At 42.9% G+C, this 22,097-nt stretch overlaps 1 protein-coding gene across 12 annotated transcripts; it reads left to right on the top strand.

Annotated features, from left to right (window-relative positions):
• The first annotated feature begins 1,593 nt into the window (after nt 1-1,593).
• LOC139368183 (pleckstrin homology domain containing A4) lies at nt 1,594-21,669 on the top strand. Of its 12 annotated transcripts, none has more exons than XM_071106810.1 (24): nt 1,650-1,945; nt 4,693-4,765; nt 4,923-5,021; nt 5,196-5,268; nt 5,385-5,485; nt 5,616-5,734; nt 5,923-6,120; nt 6,274-6,589; nt 6,834-6,893; nt 8,507-8,656; nt 9,770-9,841; nt 10,135-10,215; nt 10,521-10,673; nt 10,841-10,939; nt 12,248-12,356; nt 12,541-12,626; nt 12,845-12,949; nt 13,080-13,170; nt 13,615-13,661; nt 14,639-14,773; nt 17,027-17,608; nt 18,120-18,232; nt 18,870-18,989; nt 19,255-21,669. In XM_071106810.1, exons 1-23 carry the CDS (start codon nt 1,905-1,907, stop codon nt 18,958-18,960), a joined length of 2,994 nt encoding a protein of 997 aa, XP_070962911.1. In that variant the 5' UTR covers nt 1,650-1,904; the 3' UTR covers nt 18,961-18,989; nt 19,255-21,669. The 12 variants fall into 12 exon arrangements, with proteins under 12 accessions (XP_070962914.1, XP_070962908.1, XP_070962911.1 ...); XM_071106803.1 differs by having other exon boundaries at nt 1,671-1,945; nt 18,865-18,989; XM_071106804.1 differs by having other exon boundaries at nt 1,718-1,945; nt 17,027-17,536; nt 18,865-18,989.
• Nucleotides 21,670-22,097: the final 428 nt, after the last annotated feature.

A 22,097-nucleotide genomic window follows, 5' to 3' on the forward strand; every position in this document is an offset into this window, starting at 1 on the left:
CCTAACGATTGCGTCTGAAGCTGGGCTTGCAGCGCGGCTGTCCTCACCATTAGGCGATAGTCCTGTATATTATGAGTACAGCGACGGCAATTAGAAGGCATCATGTTCATGTTACTACTTTGCTTTGGCTGGTGGAGGTCCTTTGGAACCACGTCCAGATAAAGCGCCAAGGGTGAAAAAGTTGAATGAAAAAAAGTAGAGTGAGGGAAAAATTAAAATATAAAACGACTATTAAAAATGTAAAGTAAAAAAACGTCAAGTTGGCAGGTAGTAAAGTAGCAACAAACCGCACGGAAACAAGTCCGGAAGTTGTGCATCTGAACAACATCTGAACAACATCTGAACAACCTTCCGTGTACCAACGCATCGCATTGAACTCCGGGCTGAATGTTTGTACACGTTTTTTAAGAGTGCTACTGCTAACATTAGCAGTCATTGCCTGTATTTTGTTCCCCCAATGAATGTGAAATGTAATGCCATATTAAGGGTGGCAGGTAGCCTAGCAGTTAGGAGCCGGCTAGGTGAAACATCTGTGTATGTGCCCTTTAGCAAGGCACGCAACCCTAATTTCTCCAGGGTCGCTGTCAATAATGGTTGATCCCTGGCCATGAACCCACTCTCCGGGGGTGTCTCAGGGGGAAGTGGGATATGCAACAACAAAAAAGTCAAATTCACGCTTGTACATGTGTGAAATAGGACAAATGTAAGCACCCACCTAATTATTATTATGTGCCTAGATTTTGAATAATATGAATATGATAAATGCCTTACAGATTTTTGAACCGTCTGACTTTATCAATATAAAAATGGGAAAGCCCAGTTAATGTTTTGTTGTCATTTGATCATTTGCAAAGAAAATATAAAGTATTTGAAAAAGTGACTTTGTATTCATTCATTATTATGCTGGACAAAAGTATAATTTGTGTTTTTACAAAACTATATTTTCTCGTATCCTTTGTTTGAACATAATATTGTACATTTGAGCTTCTGTAATGACCAATGAGAAGTTTAACAGCACACAATATAAGAGCTTACAGTATTTACAGTATTTGCTTACAGTATTACTATACTTACAGTATTTACAGTATTTGCTTACAGTATTACTATACTTACAGTATTTACAGTATTTGCTTACAGTATTACAATACTTACAGTATTTGCAAACTCCAGAAGAAGGAGGTAAAAGGTAAAAATCTGTCCTTCTGCCCCTGAACAAGGCTCTTAACCCACTGTTCCCTGGTAGGCCATCATTGTAAATAAGAATGTGTTCTTTACTAACTTGCCTAGTTAAAATAAAGGTTAAATAAAATGTTTCAAAAAAATAGTGGTGTTACAACACACCATGTCATGTTTCAGAACACCTTGGTGGCAGCTCAGTTGCCACTAGTTTTACTGTTACAAAACACTTCATTGTAACAGTGTGCACATCAGTGTCCCCAGTTCCTTAGCACAAACCTAGATTCTGATCAACTGGGGAATAGCAATAAAATGTCACTGAGGGCAGAGAGGAAGAAAGAGAGAGAACAGCTGTTTAAAAAAAATGCCTAAGTCACAATCCCACACTCAGCGAAAGAGAGAGACTGCCAAGGGCAGGGAGGGAGGGAGGAAAGGAAGGAGGGAGGGAGGAAGAGGGAGCACACAGAGAGCCCACTGTTAGAAGGAAGAAAGGCAGATTGAGTGTCAATGGACAGCGTAGGTAGATTGCCGAACAAATTGTGCAGATAAACCCAGCACAGAAGAACATTTGGGATAGAGATAGAAAGAGAGATTACCACATTAGGATATTGAAGTACAGTAGAGTAGGATAGTGTTGTGACTGAAGGGGCAACAGGCGATTGTGATAGCCAGGACAGAGCAGCCAACCCTGGGAAGATGCTGTGAGGACTCAGGACTAGAGCCAAGTAATGGAGGTTGAGACAGCCAGCAGGCAGACACGATTGGTCAGGTACAGCAATATGGCATCTTTATGATTCATTGAGAAATTAATATGAGATGGTATGTTGAGAACTCTTTTGAGTCTTAATTTGACCAACAATCAAAAAAAACAGACTGGTCATATTTAATTCAGTTCAATTTCAAAAGCAGTTGTACGGTGCTTCTTTACTATAAAAAAAACAACTAAATTACAAACTTAAAATGTACCCAAATGAACTTTTATTATTATGAATTAACATATTGATATTTTGATCAAAAGTCACAGTGCACAATTCATTGTGGGAAATGAGTAGTTGTAATATCAATAGATAAATGACAAACAGTCGATTTAGACAGATAACACCTGTCCTTATTTATAGTGTTGACGAAACAGGTCCTCGGGATTTTTACCATTTTCTCAGTAAATCAAGTGATTCACTGGTTGATCTACAATGCCCTTATTGTATTGATATTGTGTTACAATACGTCTCCTACTTGTATTTTCATAAAGTAACTCATACTCTGTATGAATTCCAAGTAAGGTCATCTACGTTTTGAAACGTTATATTCTGTTTATGACCCATTGTTTGTGGTTGAAATTTGTGACCATGGTACCAAACTTATTTTGAGCTAAGCTGAAAAACACTTTATATGTAACAATTGTGTTTAGCCATAAACTAGTTTGTTTGATAGGCTTCAGAGTCATACTACGTTATGCTGCCGTCCAAAGCCATTTGTCCCCCCCCCCCCCCCCCCCCCTCTCATTACCGGTAATAAGGTCATTATAAGATCTTCATAAGTCAAGAGGGTCATCACTAGTGTGTTGAGTGTTGAAGGTCACGATTTTCAGACTTTGGTGAACACTGTCAGCATACAAGTGTCTCCGTTAGTGAGATATTGTGTTTAGATGGGAAAGAGATGATTTCCTTGTGTGATTTATTCAACATAATCGTTGTCGGCATTCTCATGATGCTCCCGGCTCCTTGAGCGCAAGGCCCACAAAGCCCACTCTGTGTGGCACACAAACACTCTGTTTGTCTTCGCTAGCGCTCTTTAGCATTTTCCGTTTCTGTTCCCCAAGCTAGCAAGCGACCCCCACCAGGTCAGAAGGAGATTCTCCAAATATTTCACCACACCCACATAAACCCTGGTTGGCAAGGGCCAACATCCCCTGACAATGGCTTCTTGTTGTCTTCTCTCACTCTACGTCTCGCTTATTTTCCAGTTTGTTGATAGTCGCGTAGATGAATAATGTTACCGTTCGGAATAACTGGGGTCTCCCACGACTGCGGCTATGGAGCTTTCTAGCCAGGAACAGGATTCAGTAACAGTGACATCACAAAACGCACACAGAACGGACGGATTTCCAATGACTTCCTGCTTCCTTGCCTTCAACATGTTACCCCATCCCCCATGTCCACCCTTTTCTTATATTCCCCTTTCCTGTCCTCCTCAGCAGTGCAGTCTAGTGCTGCCGTCTTGCGCTCCCCCGGCATGTCTCGCATACCATCTTTGCTTTCTGCGCCATATTGATTTTCACACACTACCCAGAACCCCACCTGCTACCATGGCTAAGCAGCTGTCACCTGTCAGTTTCGCCATGGGGCGGCAGGGCCTGTGAGGGCTCAGAATAGAACCCTGTGAGAGAGAGTTGGGGGAAAGGGTTGGGCAAGTACACTACGGTACCCCCCCCCCCCCCCTCTCATAAGGAACGGATAGCGGATAACAGTTCGGGTATGGATATGTGCTTGTTACATGTCACATTTTGTACTTGGTAGCAAATTACATTGTTTTTTTGATGGGAATTCATTTGTGGGAGTAACACACTGTTTGGTTTGTATAGTTGTTTAGTTGTATGCAGTAGTGTGTTGATAATGTTGGTTGTGTCTGGTGAGGCAAGGCCTGTTGAGTGCACTCGTTGTTATTGAGAATCAAGTTTAGGCCTACTTATCGCCATTGACTGTTGCTGTTGATTTGATACTTACCAGTGTTTGTGCTTGCTTTGTGTCTTCTGGTTGGTATTGCCACTGTCAGTTCTTCATAGAAAAGCTGTGTAGTACAAACCATTATGGGCCTGTTATGATCACAGTTTGCCTTTTTTTAGGTAGTGAAGAGAACCACATGTACATGTATTGACTATGTAAAATTAGGCATCAACCATATCATTCTTTCATGGCAAATCTTTCATACGGACACTGAAGTGCATAAAATTGTTAATCAATGTTTACCTTCCTAATCTCCTCTCCTGTCCCTCATCTCCTATTCCTCTTTTCTTCTCCTTCTCTCTCTCTCTCTCTCTCTCTCTCTCTCTCTCTCTGTCTCTCTCTCTCTATCTGTCTTTCTCTCTTTGTCTCTCACTCTCTCTCTCTCTCTCTCTCTCTCTCTCTCTCTCTCTCTCTCTCTCTCTGTGTCTCTCTCTCTGTCTCTCTGTCTCTGTCTCTCTTTCTCTATCTCTCTGTCTCTATCTATCTCTCTGTCTCTATCTGTCTCTGTCTCTCTCATTCTCTGTCTCTGGCTCTCTTTGTCTCTCTGTCTGTCCCTGGGTCTCTCTCTGTCGCTCTCTCTCTCTCTGTCTCTCTCATTCTCTGTCTCTGGCTCTCTTTGTCTCTCTGTCTGTCCCTGGCTCTCTCTGTCGCTCTCTCTCTCTCTGTCTCTCTCTCTGTCTCTGTCTCTCTCTCTCTCTCTCTCTCTGTCTCTCTCTCTCTCTCTCTCTCTCTCTCTCTCTCTCTCTGTATCTCTCTCTCTCTGTATCTCTCTCTCTCTGTATCTCTCTCACAGAATGGAGGACCAGGACAGAATGAGCCATGCCTCAAGTGTGGTCACAATCTCCTCTTTTCCTGTCAGAAGCAAGGTTTGTCTCTCCTGTCCTGAACCACCTCTACCTTTGCTTAGTTTTTGTTTCAACAAGCTCAACGCTCATTGACGCCACCGAACGCCACGAAGATCAACATTTACTGAGGTTATTTCATCAGCACAGTTATCACTGGTTCTCTCTCAAACTCTTACAGGACGGCGATGACAGGGTGCAAACGTTTGGGAAGAGATGTCGGGCGGCAAAGAGAGACCCCAACTGCCCCGTGGTGATAAGAGGTTGGCTCAATAAGAAGGTACTGTTCAGTAAACAGAACATCCATGATCATGTGTTGATCACTGCAAGGTAGCAATTAAACAGGCATTGTATTGAATTGTTAATGTTTAGTCACGCTCATAGCTGCGTCAGAATGTGTTTCTGCTTGTCATTGTAAATCGTATAATTCTTATAAATGTTTTGTCCCATGTAGGACAGCTCTGGGCTGAAACTGTGGAAGAGAAGATGGTTTGTCCTGTCTAACTACTGTTTATTCTACTACAAAGGCAAGCAAAGAATACCGTTGTCGTGTGTGTACCTGACATAAATAGTGCCGTTTTCGTCCAGCTTTTTTCTCCAGCTTCTCTCATCTCTTTTTCTCTCTCAACTCGTTCTCTTCCAGACAGCAGAGAAGAATCTGTTTTGGGTAGCATCCCACTACCCAGCTACAACATTCTCTTCTGCACACCGCGAGAATGCAAGAACAGAAAAAACACTTTCAAAGTAAGTAACCCCGTATACATTCCACTTTTCACTATGTCGACTGTAGGTTCAGTATCTGTGTGTGCTTATACTGTATACACAGTATATGTGTGTGTGTACACTGTAAAATAATATATTAATATGACATTAGGTGGTGCACCAGGGAATGCGCTCCTACTTCTTCAGTGCAGACACTCAGGAGGACATGCTGGGCTGGGTCAGAGCACTCAGTCAGTCCGCCTGTATGGAAGCAGACAGCTCCATCAACAGGTACCTGTATAGAGCTCTATTGGACACTTCTTCATCTTTGGATTTCCTTAAATAAAACTTTTATGTAATAATAACACAGGACTCAGTTAGAACTGTATTGTATTTCATTATAAAGAGGATATAATCCGATCATTATTTTTTTTTATTTTTTATAAATGTATTATCCTTCCTTTTCTGCGTTCTCTCAGGCGTTGCTCGAGTTATCAGGACTTCACGCAGATAGGTGGCAGCAGTGAGTCTGTGGATCTCCCTCATTCCCCCTCTCTCAGTGGTCCCCGTAATGCTGCGCACACCAACACATCACAGAGGAATCCAAGTCAGGTCACCAGGGGGAGAATAGGGGCACCCCATTCGGAGCCAAGAGGGAGGCGGAGCGTGCGACGAAGGTAGAACGGGAGGATTTGCAAGCAGCCTCAGTGTCTAGACACCTGTCACCTGCCACTGTCTCTGTCACCAAGCACATTTAGAAAGTCGCACGGTTATTCTGGGGGAATTGTCTGAGGGGGGGTGGTGACTTCTGTGCTATTTTGTGTACTTAGCCCATCGCCCAGAACACCCAGTCCAACAGAGTTTAGCAGCAGAAGGAGAGACCGGACAGATGAGGATTCCCTCCCCTTCCATTCTGGTCCTAACACACCACCCAAGCCCACAGAATTCATGGGGACAGGTTCTTTGACCCCCAGAGGTCAATTGGGATCGCGACCCCACACACCAGTCGGGCGAGTTGACATTCGACCCCAGGAGGATCCTCCCATGACGCCACAGACCCTGTGTTACACCCCTGCGTCTCCCAAGATGGAGTTTAAATCCGCCCCCCACACTCCAGGGACTGACAGATGGCACACAATCAACAGGGTGAGGAGGACATGATTCGTTGATTTGTGGTGTTATTCTACACCTGTAAAGGTTTAGATGCCGGGCAGAGACTCAAATAATAGAAGGATTCAATGAGCACGTGGCGTGTTATTGTGACAAGGTAAAGCTAAAGCGTAGACAAGACTACATAATTAAAGAAGAAGTTAGTTAAGGTTGGGATTAAGGTTGGGTTTTTCATTATTTAATTATCTCATTCTCCATGTTGACTTTTTTTCCCCCCTAGCCCACGCCTGTATATTCCTCCCTCCACCACACTCCAAGCGGACGAAGAGCTTTCGGAAAGGTACAAAACAGTGTGAATATACACAGAGCGTGCACAACAGATCTCCTTATGTACAGTTCACAGTGCATTTGAGAACGTATTCAAACCCCTTGACTTTTCCCACATGTTGTTACGTTACAGCCTTATTCTAAAATGGATTGAATCAAAAAATAAAATCCTCACCAGTCTACACACAATACCCCATAATGGCAAAGCGAAAACAGATTTTTAGAAATGTTTGCAAATGTAATTAAAAATTTTAAACAGAAATACCTAAGGAAGTCTTCAGACCCTTTGCTATGAGACTCGAAATTGAGCCCAGGTGCATCCTGCTTCCATTGATCATCCTTGAGATGTTGCTACAACTTGATTGAAGTCCACCTGTAGTAAATTCAATTGATTGGACATGATGTGAAAAGGCACACACTTGTCTATATTACGTCCCACAGTTGACTACCATGAGGTTGAAGGAATTGTCTGTAGAGCACCGAGACAGGATTGTGTTGAGGCACAGATCTGGGGAAGTGTACCAAAACATTTCTGCACCATTGAAGGTCCCCAAGAACCCAGTGGCCTCAATCATTCTTAAATGGAAGAAGTTTGGAACCACCAAGACTCTTCCTAGAGCGGGCCGCCCAGCCAAACTGAGAAATCAGGGGAGAAGGGCCTTGGTCAGGGAGGTGACCAAGAACCCGATGGTCACTCTGACAGAGCTCCAGAGTTCCACTGTGGAGATGGGATAATCTTTCAGAAGGACAACCATCTCTGCAGCACTCCACCAATCAGACCTTTGTGGTAGAGTGGCCAGACGGAAGCCAATCCTCAGTAAAAGGCACATGACAGCCCGCTTGGAAACAAGATTCTCTAGTCTGATGAAACCAAGATCGAACTCTTTGGCCTGAATGCCAAGCATCACGTCTGGCACCATCCCTATGGTGAAGCATGGTGGTGGCAGTGTCATGCTGTGGGGATGTTTTTCGGGGGCAGGGACTGGGAGACTAGTCAGGGTCGAGGGAAAGATGAATTGGAACAAAGTACTGAGAGATCCTTAATGAAAACCTGCTCCAGGGCGCTCAGGACCTCATACTGGAGAGAAGGTTCACCTTCCAACAGGACAATGACCCTAAGCACACAGTCAAGACAATGCAGGAGTGACTTCGGGAATACTTATGTAAATGTTGTATTTCAGTTTTTTACATTTTGAATACACTTGCAAAAATGTCTAAAACATGTTTTTCCTTTGTCATTATGGCGTATTGTGTGTACATTGATGAGAAATCAATTGTATTTCATCCATTTTAGAATAAGGCTGTAACGTAACAAAATTTGGAAAAAGTCAAGGGGTCAGAATACTTTCCCGAATGCGCTGTACATCAACAAAGAATATACACTGTCTGTACACAGAGAGTTAATACATACCTACAGTATGTAATTGTAATAACGTTATAATTCATCGTACTGCATTTATAGGTAAATAATTGTATAACTTGATTGTAAAACTTATTTTGTATAACCATCCATATTAGCATGTAGACATGGTATAATAAGCCATGTTGTTGTATATTGCCTGTATACCTCTATATTCTTAATTACGTATTGTATTCTATATATTTTTGCCCTGTTTCTCTATTCAGAGCTACTCCACAGGGGGGGAAACAGACTTATTGCCCCCTTTGCCCCCATCTTCAAGAGTTCCCCATGCTCCTCACCCCCCACACCACCACCATCACCACCACCATCACCATCGCAGCCATATGTCTGTCTGTCTGCTACCGCCACCTATGGTACAACCCGTCTGTCTGTGGTCTGTTTGTCTGTGGTCTGTGTTTGACTAGCTTTTTATGTTGTTACTTGTTAATGTTGTGTTTTGTCTGTAACACTTTAGATGACAATATACCATAGACTTGTAATTTAGTACCTGCACTGCTGATAAGTTATACCAATAATGACACTTGGCTTGCACACATTTAGGGGAACACTTTCATGTTCAGTACTATTCAAGAGATAGTTATATATCCTCCTAGAGTCAGATGAACTAGTGGATACCATTTCTGCGCAGTTGCTAGTTTACGTGAAATGACTGGAGGTCTATGGAACAGCCAGCGTCCTAGAGAGATGTTTGCCGTCTGTCCGCCCTGTCGTTGTCTAGCTACTGGCGAGTGAGTCCAATAACCGTAAAACTGTCTTGTCTAGTGATATCCTTTGTGTTCGGTATTTGTCTTTTTTTTTTCAATCTCTGTTCGTCACATACGTTATTTTGACAATTATGTGTTTTCTGTTCGTGCTAGCTGCAGTTTTGGCAAAACGAGGCTGTCATAGCTTCAGTGTGTTCAGATCAATGTGCTGTTGGTGATTGTGAAATGAATTGCCTACTACACTCTGTTGAGGTCAAACGTTATGTTTCAACACCATTGCATTTCTGCAAAGGAGAATAATGGCAGTAGCCATACAGCCTGTTTTGTCATGCACTATAAAGCATGTGTCAACGACTGTAGAGTTCATGGGCAAACTCATTTCATAATAATTGAACTTAGAGACATACTATATCTGAGCGTATATCTTGTCTCAAAAAATATTTCGATGTTTTGTGTAGCATTACGAGACGATGGCTCTACAAAACACAAAAAGAAAACACTCACTCAAGCAAACTTGATTCAAACCCAAACATGTCCACACAAACAAGGATATTCTTTACCCAAGGTTCCCTTTTATTCAAGCTGGGAGTAAGGGCATTTAGGGGTACACTTTCTAATGGTACACACATACATTCCATTATTCACAAGGAAGTCATACGTGATACCTTGTGTGATTTGGGATTTCATTCGAGTTATAGGAGGAAGTGTGTCAAAATCAGTCTGAAAAACGAATTGGTTAGGTCATGAACTCTCTGCTTACAGTCTTCCAAGTCCGAGCTGTTCAAAGAGAAAGAGACGCCGCCGCCCGTCAGGCCTCTTGAGAGTGAAACAGACGTAAGAATATTTGTATTTGTGCCCTTTAATGAAATGGAGTCAATATATCCTTCTTATTGTTTCAATGATTTCTATATTGTAGTTTTTCACTAATTGAACCATGGCCTCAGGGAGTAGAGGTGCCGACAAATCTTTAAACAATTATTTTTTTTTAATGGATGTCCGCAAAATGTGTAAACTAGGCCTTTATTACTCCTGTATTAGTGGAGAAAAATACTCCTCAGCACTCCCCCCCTCCATATTGAACTGTGTTTGATTGATGAACTGTTTTTTATTTTTTTTGATTGTGTTAGGCTGTGCTGACTAGACTGTGTGGGTGTGACAAGCTTCTCCAGTCTCTCTCTCTAGAGCTGGCCCATCTACAAGTTGACAAGGTCAGTACCTTCAGCTTACAGTTTCCTTTTCATGGCCCACACAATTGTTCTCGCTTTCCTACGATATGACAATAGTGCATATTGTTGTTATTCACTCGACACTTCACACACACTCTGTCTTGACTTGACTTTGACTTGACTGTGTAGTCGATGGTTTCATCTAGTGACATTTTCCATTGTAGCGCCTGTTGTCGCGCCGCAAACTTCGACCTTTGGAAGCTTCTACAATCCTTTCCTGCATTGCGGCGATGTAGCATGTATTGCGCAAACTTTTTCCACCCTTCCCATCTCTCCCTCTCTTCTAGGACAGTGTCCAGTGCGCCTTAGAGATGACCAGGCTGCAACTGGACGAGTGGAGGAACCAAGGACTCCGAGGACAGGAAGGAGCACTCACCCAGAAGGCTTTGCTCCAGGAAGAACTGGTCACTATCCGAGCAAGGATGTGCGACGTCTCATTGGTGATAGAACTGATACCTTTAAAAAAATAGGAATTGTTTATGATTTTTATAATGTGCCAGCGTTGAAGAAAAATGTTCATTGATCCACATCAGCAAGATCATATTATGAACCTAAACTTGATTTCTTAACCCCGAATTGAAGTACATTTGTTTACTTTTTGGTACAGGAAATGGATAGAGTGTGGAGCCAGTATGAGAGGATGGAGAGCGAGCTGTCTGTGTTCCGATCACACCTGCAGCACGTCTGTAATTTCGGGATGCCACAAGTATAGACTCCTCAGTTTTGTCACACTTTACAGATTCTCTCGTTCTCTTATAACATTCATATTATTGCAATGTTCTTGAATTGGACTTACAGTATGTACACTGCAACTCATAAAATGTTTCCCATACCCACAATGGTCGGTTTCACCCACATAAGGTCCCCACGACATTCTGAAATTCTATTTTTGTCCCCGTCCAGTTTTATTATTTCACAGTAATACAAAAAGCACCGCCAGCATGCTTTTTAAACCAAACATTTTGGGAAAGATGAAATACACAATGATTGCCTGAGGATTCCCCCCCCCCCCCCCCCCCCCTCCCCGATGTGTCCTAAAATAGACAATAGTGTGACGGTCCATGTTATCACCATCATAAAAACAAATATGTGCTAATAGGGTACTAACATAATACAGAAAATGCGTAGTATTCAGAGGAATGTACTGTACTGCAGCATTGGAAAGATCTGCCACATCTGGCTCTCACCATCCCTTAAAGGTTGTTATCAATCAAAGCCCTAATAAAGGTGCTCGTTGAACCTGATAGACTGACGTCATCACAAAATGCAGGCTAAATCACACGAATCAGCCAAGAACTCCTCCTTCTGAGCACATTATTTGATGATATGCTGAGGGTATGAAACTAGCCTAAAATGTTGTTCCAGGGATAAGGCGTTTCAATGGGTGTTTTTTATTTATTTGACCTTTATTTAACTAGGCAAGTCAGTTAAGAACAAATTCTTATTTTCAATGACGGCCTAGGAACAATGGGTGTTTTTGAAGGGACCAAATAAAATGTCATCGTCACTTTTTTGTTGTTGAAACTTCTAATTTTCCATGTACCCTGAAAGAAGTCTATGGGGCCAGAAAATAAGTCTATGGGGCCATCCACCAAAGACTTGGTTTGAAGTTACTTAGAATTGAGTTGGCCTTTGAATGACCTTTGACCTAGTTCGGTCTTTCGTCGATCAACAACATTGTTAATATTATCAAATTTCAATCAATCAAATGTATTTATGAAGCCCTTACATCAGCCAATGTCACAAAGTGCTGTACAGAAACCCAGCCTAAAACCCCAAACAGCAAGCAATGCAGGTGTAGAAGCACAGGGGCTAGGAAAAACTCCCTAGAAAGGCCAAAACCTAGGAAGAAATCTTAATTATTATAAACATGTTTAATAATTATATCTTACCCTGCTTGATGAATGTGGCCATGTTTGTTTATTTATGTTGTTCTAAAAAGAACTGGTTAGAAAGGCCATGGGTCATGTTAAATTTTGTAGAAAAACCTAAAGTTGTTCTCACCCCTCCTCAGGAGCAGTCCCAGGCCCAGAGAGAGCTGTGGATGATGGACGACATCCTCTCTGGACTCAGGGTCAACAGGGATAACTTCCGGGTCCTGCTGGGCTTCCAGAGGCACACAGGTAACTGTCAGAAACACTCCTACTTTGTCTGAACATTTCCTCATATTGCTCATGCTTAGGAACGAATAGGGTATGTACACATTGGAAGAGGGAGCAATCAGATGCAGGTATGTAGAGATACAGTGTACAGTATGGCTCTTGATTCAACTTATTCTCTTCACATTGTGTGTGTGTCTTTTCTCAGTTCCCACAGGAGTATTCCAGAAGTCATCCTCCCACCCGGGGACTCCTGGATCTCCAACAGAGAGGATGCCGAGTGGACTGCCAACGGTACAGTACGACTACCATACCACAATACCAGTGCCCTAGTAGGTTACTATAGTGCTGTGGAATGATATCAAGTCAGAGTGGGGTCTCTGCACTCTGTCAATATATCCAAAGGAATATTGGATAAGGCATATGATTCAATGTTCTTATAAGGGCGCTGTTGGTGTAATGATACCAAACAATGAGCTTTGATTGGTTAATGATGTTTATGATTTTGTCAGGGGGTGGAATCAGAGCCTCCGGCCCGCCCCCCTTTACCCCAGGAGCTCCAAGACACCAATCAGGGAAGAGACCAGGGGCATGTGTGGGTGAATCCGAACTACGAGGTGAGTATAGAGAGAGACATAGGTTGCATCCTGATTTTCTACCCTTGTCCCAAATTGGGAACTTGCACTCCATTTTGTAGATCTAGCAATAGTGGAAACTCCCTCCGTGATCTCTGTGTATGTACTCCAGGGCATTTACGGTGGCCCAGGAGATCCATTGGACAGAAGAGGAAACAGCCAATCTGATCTCCATGGTGACAGGACACAGAGAGAGACATCAGGTAGCTAGTATGATATGGGGTTTATGACTATGTCTATGACTATCAAGTACTTGAACTACCTATCTACACTCTTAGGGGAAAAACGGGTGCCATCTTGAACCTAAAAAGGGTTCTTCGGCTGTCCCCAATAGGAGAACACCTTTGAAGAACCCTTTTTTGATTCCACGTAGAACCCTTTTCGGTTCTATGTAGAACCATTTCCACAGAGGGGTGCTACCTGGAACCAAAAAGGACTAGCCGAAGAACACTTTTTTTATCGTTATGGTATAACTATGGCAAACAGCAGCATAGACTTAATGGTTATTTAATTGCCTTGGAGACAATCGTCCCTTCTGATGGTGGTACATTGTACTGTACTTTCTTGGTCAGGTTTTCTTCATGTTATCAATGACTATTTCTTATACACTCCTTTTCCCTCACTCCCTCGATCTCTGTCACCCACAGAATCTCAGTCTAGTTCAAGATGGTCCACACCAGACACCACAAATAAAGTAAGATGGTCTAATTAATCTACGTCTCCACCATCTGCACCTTTTTCAAATGCAAATCACTTGATGGAATACGAATACAGTAACTGACAGGTTAAAAAATATATATATTCAAAGCCAAATTCCAAAACAAGGTTGACTCTTATTGTCATGAGTTTTGCCCTGGGGGTAGGACTGGGTGGTTTACGCTTGATGGGCCAGCTGCAAAGTCAAAATGGGCTACATCGACAAATTCACGAAAACAAAAATGATCTTTTTAGTCGTAATATAAGGTTAGACATTATGGTTAGCAATGTGGTTAAGGTTTACATTTACATGTTTAGTCATTTAGCAGACGCTTTTATCCAGAACGACTTACAGTAGCGAGTGCATACATTTTTCATACTATTTCATGCTGGTCCCCTGTTGGATTCAAACCCTCAATCCTGGCGTTGCATGCGCCATGATTTTAAACCTTGTGGTTAGGGTTAGGTTTAAACTAGGATTGTATGACTTTGCGGCTGTGCCAGCTAGTGACAACTCTGCAGAGCTTCCTTCAGTACGTGAGTCATCTCAGTAAATGCCAAACTGCATTTTTTTATTGTCTTGATCAGGTTCCTTACAATTAGGGCATGTTGCAATACCCCTGACAGTCAACAGAGGGAAGCAGAGACACGTGGCTCTGTGGTTCTCGCTGTAGTTTTCTTCTCTTGCTCTCTCTCTCTCTCTCTCCCTCTCTCTCTCTCTCTCTCTCTCCCTCTCTCTCTCTCTCCCTCTCTCTCTCTCCCTCTCTCCCTCTCTCTCTCTCTCCCTCTCTCTCTCCCTCCCTCTCTCCCTCTCTCCCCCTCTCCCTCACACAAACACACAGTATCACAGATTTTCTATTAGCACTATTACCAATGCATGCTCGGGCATTCTCAGTCGTTCGCGACAACCAGTCATGACTTCTGTGTATTGGAGTCGTACACGTTGTGCTAGAGCCTCCTTTTTTTTCCCCTCAGAAGGGAAGGATGAGTGAAGAGGAGCAGATTGAGAGGATGAGGAGACATCAGGAAAGGGTAGCCAGTCGGAGGAAACCGCCTATGTCCGGTCCCACCAGCCAAACCCAGTATCAAAGTTCAGAACCGAAAGAAGAGGTTGGTTCTATGAGGATTAGTGTGTAATGGATTTATGTATGATCCAATATGTATGTGAACCTATGATCCAACATTGTATGGATATATACAGTGCGCTGAGTATACCAAACATTAAGGAACACCTTCCTAATATTGAGTTGTACCCCCCCTCCCCCATTTTGTCCTCAAAACAGCCTCAATTCACTCTACAAGGTGTCGAAAGTGTTCCACAGGGATGCTGGCCCATGTTGACTCCAATACTTCCCACAGTTGTGTGAAGTTGGCTGGATGTCCTTTGAGTGGCGGACCATTCTTGACACACACAGGAAAACTGTTGAGTGGGGGAAAACCCAGCAGCGTTGTAGTTCTTGACACAAACCGGTGTGCCATCCTATCAGACGTCCTTTTCAAAGGCACTACCGTTTTGTCGTGCCCATTCTCCCTCTGAATGGCGCATATACACAGTCCATGTCTTTATTGTCTCAACGCTTAAAATCCTTCTTTAACCTGCCCCCCCCCCCCCCCCCCCCTTCATTTACACTGACTGAGGTGGATTTAACAAGGGACATCAATAAGGGATCATAGCTTTCACCTGAATTCACCTGGTCAGTCTGTCATGGAAAGAGTGTTCTTAATGTTTTGTATACTCAGTGTACACACTACTGTATGTTAATATGAAGTTTCATTCCAAGACACTATATATCCATAGAATTCAAATCAAATCAAATGATCAATAATATGAGATCTGTGTGTAAAACATTTGACATTTTTGTTATTTTGCAAGACTCTCTCTATCCGAAGCGACTTACAGATAGTGCATTGATTTTGAGATAGCTAGGTGAGACAACCACATACAGTGCCTTCAGAAAGTATTCACACCCCTTGACTTTTTTTCTTCACATTTTGTCGTGTCATTTACAACTGCGACCTGGCCAAGATAAAGCATAGCAGTGTAAACAGACAACAACACAGAGTTACACATGGAGTAAACAATGTGGCAAGCCTAAATAAATTCAGGAGTAAAAATGTGCTTAATTAACAAGTCACATACGTTGCATGGACTGCATTATCCCTCAGTCAAGCAGTGAATTTCAAACACAGATTCAACCACAAAGACCAGGGAGGTTTTCCAATGCCTCGCAAAGAAGGGCACCTATTGGTAGATGGGTAAAAATTTAAAAAAGCAGACATTTGATATCTCTTTGAGCATGGTGAAGTTATTAATTACACTTTGGATGGTGTATCAACACACCCAGTCACTAAAAATATACAGGCGTCCTTCCTAACTCAGTTGCCGGAGAGGAAGGAAACCCCTCTACGATTTCACCATGAGGCCAATGGTGACGTTTAAAACAGTTACAGAGTTTAATTGTTGTGATAGGAGAACTGAGGATGGATCAACAACACTGTAGTTACTCCACAATACCAACCTAAATGACTGAGTGAAAAGAAGGATGCCTGTACAGAATAATACTACTCCAAAACATGCATCCTGTTTGCAATAAGGCACTAATGGAAAACTGCAAAAAATGTGGCAAAGAAATTGGCTTTATTTCCTGAATATAAAGCGTTATGTTTGGGGCAAATCCAACACAACACATCACTGAGTACCACTCTCCATATTTTCAAGCATGGTGGTGGCTGCATCCTGTTATGGGTATGCTTGTCATCGGCTTGGACTAGGGATTTTTGGGGGGGGTATATAAAAAAAAAAAGAATGGCCTCCCGAGTGGCGCAGCGGTCTACCAATTTGACAGAGGTTGAACAATATTGTACAATCCTGGTATGCAAAGCTTTTAGAGACTTACCTAAAAAGAGTCACAGCTGTAATCGCTGCCAAAGATGATTCTAACACGTATTGACTCAGTGATGTGAATGCTTATGTAAATGAGATATTTCATTTTCAATTCAATTTAAAACAATTCAAAAAATATGTTTTCCCTTTGTCGTTATGGGGTGTTGTGTATAGATTGGGGCGGGAAAAGATGGATTCAATCAATGTTGAATTCAGGCTGTAATAAGTCCAGGTGTATGAACACTTTCTGAAGGCACCGTGTCCAATATACAGTATACAAACATTCCATTCCAGCTAAACAATGGATGTGTAGAGTTTTGCAAAAAAAAATAATGTTTTAATCTAAGAATAAAAAAATCTTAGAACAGTAATATTTTACACACACATGAAGAAAAACTTGTGAATATTATTTGGAAATAAACTTCATATATGCATATATGCAGGCCTAAACATGTGAATGAGTAATTTTTTTGTTTTAGGCCCCCTTTCCTCTGAGGGTGACTAGAGTCCTCACAGCCGTCTTGCCGTCCTCTCTGGTTGCCCGACGCGTTTCTGTCGAGGACCCCCCTCCCGAGTTGGCCACTCCGCTGCCTGAGCAGATTCCTCCAGGAAGATTGACAGAGCAAAGCAAGCAAATACCCCAGAAAGCACCTAGAAGGCAGTTATTTGAGATGCCTGATAAAAATTCCAATTGGTCCCAGACAGAGATGAGAGAGATGAGCCAGGAGCAGCCGCCGGCCAAACGGTTGGCTAGGGCTCTACAGGAGCTAGCTTCAGCGAGGCAAGAGCAGAACTCCTATGGGCTCAATGCAACTAGGGCCCAGCAGAGCCACAATGTCACCACCAGATCCTCCAGAGAGGACCCCTGGAAAGAGGCGTCCAACACAGAGTCTGCTGTGGAGGCCCTGAGGCCCCAGCAGGGTCAAGACTGGGCCGTTGTGGGCAATGGGGGTGTGGCCTCTAATGGAGGCGGGGCATCTGATCCCAGGGTAAGAAAGGAGGATAAGGGTCATGACACTACAAGAGAAGTGTTGGGAGGATGTCAGAGGGAGGAAGAGAAGGTGAGATGAGTACAGTTCATTTCATCTCATCTCTTATTTCGGTTATGAAACACGAGTCACATTCTAATAAAGGCTTTTTACAAACTAATTAGCCAGTGATCGCCAAACAACTGTGACACCACAGGAGGCTGGTGGCACCTTAATTGGAGAGGACGGGCTCGTGGTAATGGCTGGAGCAGAATGGTATCAAATACATCAAACACATGGTTTCCATGGTTTCCAGGTGTTTGATGCCATCCCATTCGCTCCGTTCCGGGTCGTTATTATGAGCCGTCCTCCCCTCAGCAGCCTCCTGTGTGTGACATTAGGTCATCCCTAATGACAGTTTCACCTTTTACTATTGTACAGCTAAGCATGCCACAAAGCTCAAAGTCACAATTTGGAAGATTTCCTTCTGTTCAACTGCAATTTCAAGTAATGATATACACCCATTGATTCCCGAAAGAATATAACTTATGAATGCCACATGAAATACAGACTAAGACTCAGGATTGTGGCTTTCATGTCACAGGTTGAGGGACACGCCACTCTCCTAACATCTGCCCCGGACCCTGACCTCACCCCTGAGCAGAGAGAGGCCAAACTGAGACGTGTGGAGAGGATCAGGGAGAGAGTCATCCGGAGGTGGGGTTCATTGTGTGTGTGTGTGTGTGTGTGTGTGTGTGTGTGTGTGTGTGTGTGTGTGTGTGTGTGTGTGTGTGTGCGTGTGTGTTTATGCTAGGTCATGATGAATCCCTTCTGTGACAGCTCAGTGTGTTTCACTATGTAGAGAGACACTAATTAGAAGGGATATCAATTACTCTATATATTATACTGTACATAGATAGATTGCAGTGGAGGCTGGTGGGGGGAGCTATGGGAGGACGGGGGTCATTGATGACTGGCTGGAATTGAATAAATGTAACGGTATTAAACACATTAAACACATGGAAGCCGCGTTTGACTCTGTTCCATTTACTCCAATCCAGCCATTACAGTGAGCCGGTCCTCCTATAGCTCCTCCCACCAGCCTCCACCGATAGATTGTGTATACCTGTCTCTGTGTTGCTATACGTTCTTGTCATGTGTTTTCTTTATGAGTTTGCATGCATCTACGAATCTAGCTTTAATCTCAGGGGCTTTCCTTCCACCTCCTATTTTTGTCCCTCCGCCTCCCTGTGCCTCTCTCTCTCTCTTCCCCCCCCCCCCCCCCTCTCTCTCTCTCTCTCTCTCTCTCTCTCTCTCTCCCTCTGAATCTCCTCCCCTCTCTCACTTAGTGCAGTCAGAGAGAGTGCCGTGGTGCCCGGACACCCACTGACCAGGATGGAGAGACAGGAGCTCCACAACACCCCTTCTACACAGAAGACCTATGACAAGGCCAGAAAGAGCCGGGAGATGCCAGGTAAGAGAAAGGGGGATAGGTAGTCAGTTGTACAACTGAATGCATTCAGCTGAAATGTGTCTTCAGCATTCAACCCAACCCCTCTGAATCACTCATAATGCCTAAGTACAAACACTCACGCTGGCTTGATGTGATAAGAGTTATTTTGATAAATGTATGCTGAAAGTTTGCGCTTTCTGCTTTCGTTGCTCTCTGTAATTATACAGTCTACGTTCTTCTACTATCAGAGAATCACACCAATTCCAGAAATGTTTGTACTTTTCAGTTTCTGGGCCTTATGAGGATGTCTGCGGAGGCTGGTGTCATAGTGACGGGAGGGCTCTACGTAGTAACAGGACAGTAGAACCTCCGACCCCTGGAGAGAAACCTCTTTATGAAGATGAGGGGAAGGGGCACATTAAAGGTCATGAGGGTCATATTGGGAACAAAACACTGCACAAAGGTCACGGTGACAGAAAGGGTATCATGAAATGTAAAAAAGAAAAGGAACCATCCACTTCCTCCAATAAGATCTCCTCGATGACTGTATACCAAACTGATGGAGGCCTGCAATTCAAGAGGTGTGAAGACAAAGAACAGGAAGAAGACCAAAAGGAACTCTCATCCTATCACGTTGAAAGCAGTTCTCTGTCCACCAATCTGAAAGCAGAATGGTTCCTCTCAACCAATCAGTGGCGAGAGTTCATACCTTTACGAGACCACGGAATAGAGTCATTGTGCCAAAAGGAAACCTTGAATGTGGACAATGATCCAACATCTCATGATGCAGGAACTGATTCCAATGGTGACACATTTTCTGTAAGTGAAAGTTTTGAGAAAATGTTGGAAAATCATTCACTCTTCTATAAAATCACAAGTGACATCAATCTGTCAGACACGGACATTACAATGACTGATGGACAATCAGTATCCAATCAGGGAGAAGAGATTGAAGGGACAACCAATGACATTTCAACAGCAGATGAAGTGACCTATAGGGTGGCGAGACCAACAGACCAACAAATCGAAAGTTGCCACCATTCAGAATCGTCCACAAGTCATAGTATAGCCACAGACGATAGTGGAGACATCACTACAACCAATGAGCAGCCAGATTTAACATCTGAGGACCGGAACGCACCACTATATGCTAATCAAACATTGTGCGTCTCATCCAAACCAGGACATGACCTATGCATCTATGAAGAGATATCGGACAATGACGCTTTGCCCAAAGCAACAGAGGAACCCGCTCAGGAGAGTCAAGGGGAAATCATGCAAAGTCAGGAATGGAAGAGACCTAATCCCGAATCGTGGAATCATCCTGAATCAGAACAGGACCCCTTTATGTATATGTGTGGAAGGGCAGAAACAGGACAAGAGAATTGTGGAACAGTGGATATGAAGGTAGAACAGGAGGGAACTGGAGAGTTGAAGGTGGCCAATAGCAGTGTAAGTGGAGAGAGAAACCACGCGGTCCAAAATAGACGGAGCCCATCCAAAACCAACTCGCTAGGCCTGTACGAGGAGGAAAGGGCGGATCGAAGTGCCTCCTTTGGAAGAGGCAGAGTAACAGTACTGCGGACAAGTTTATAGAGGGACTACAAAAATGGAGGATGACAAGGAAGATGTAGTACAATAGAGACTGGAGTGAGCTAGATGGGGGGGGGGGGTGAAAGTGATAGAGAGAAATAGTGTATTGAGGAGAAGAGAAGGGAGATATCTGGGAAAGGAGAATGATGATGATGTTTCCCAATGAAAACAGTTCAACATCTAAAGTTATTTTAAAGGTTATGTCCGGGAAAAGTGTGTGATCGGAAAAGAAATCGATAATCAGGATATGCTACCAACAGAAAATGGAATTCACCACAAGACCTGCATGTGCGTATATACTGTGATCATATGCCGTGTGAATACAATGTAGGGTACAGTACTAGCAATAAACGCATGCACAGTACATGTCAAACAGCCGAGGTTACACAATTATTCCACCCGGTTTACATATCTAACACTGAGCAAATACACCCCTATGTATCACAGTTGGATGGTTGTTCATTGTTCACCAATAACACGTATTATTGTTCTCACTATATAACATGAATTGTGCTCGCGTTTTGTATCTCAAATGTCCTAATTAATAAACATATGTCTGGCATTACCATATGTTGCACTAAGGCTGTGTTATTATAACATTACGAATATATATGACATATTTCCTCTCGTTTCATCAATAGCGCTTTCTTTCCTCAACACTGGTCCTTTAGACTGCTACTCCTCTGATTAACTCTTCTCTGACCAGGCCTAACGCAGAATGGAACTGGGTTTTTAATAACGCCTTTGTCACTTTAAATCCTTGCTGTGTCTCAGTCGATGACATCATTGTCTGAGAACACATTACATCACCTCTTGCCGGGCTTCCTCGCTCTTAAAGACAGCCCTACCTTCTGTTTTCCGACTCAACCCGGCTCATCTGTTTACCTGAGATATGCTATCAATGTCTTCATAAACCTACATATCAAACAATGTCTTGTTTGTTTATTTATTTTACAGGAACATGCAATGAAATTGAACATAGGCTAGTATACTGTATACACATGGTATATGGTTCTACTCACACGTCAACATATCCATAAAATAACATGGTAACTAAATGTACAAACTGCTCACTTGATGTAATAAACATATAATAGCATTCTTGTCATATTGTATTGTCTGTATTGGTTTTCTTACCATGCTCAGCACGGAATGGATAGTTTCACATACTTTTGTGTCGTGTATGTCTTCAAATGAAAAAAAACTCTTACTCCTGCATAATATTAGCAACATAAATACGTGTCATCTAATTTCATTGCTATGCAAAGAACTGGCCGGGTCAGATCAAGGCACAAACAACTATTTAGAAATGTACATTCTGTTTATATATTCACTCTTGATTGGTGTCGTGAGTGAAAATACAAATATCATGGCCTATGTTCAAAACTAAAAGTGTTGTTTGGACAAGTAGCGTGTAGCTTTTGATGTTTGCACCGCATCTCCTCATTCCTGCGGCCTAATTCTGATGTGGTTACACCATCACAAAAATGACTTATCTGGTGCAGTCAAATCGCGCACATTTGTGACACCAGAACA

This window comes from Oncorhynchus clarkii, chromosome 16, assembly GCF_045791955.1.
Source record: "Oncorhynchus clarkii lewisi isolate Uvic-CL-2024 chromosome 16, UVic_Ocla_1.0, whole genome shotgun sequence".
In the NCBI taxonomy this organism is placed as follows: domain Eukaryota; kingdom Metazoa; phylum Chordata; class Actinopteri; order Salmoniformes; family Salmonidae; genus Oncorhynchus; species Oncorhynchus clarkii.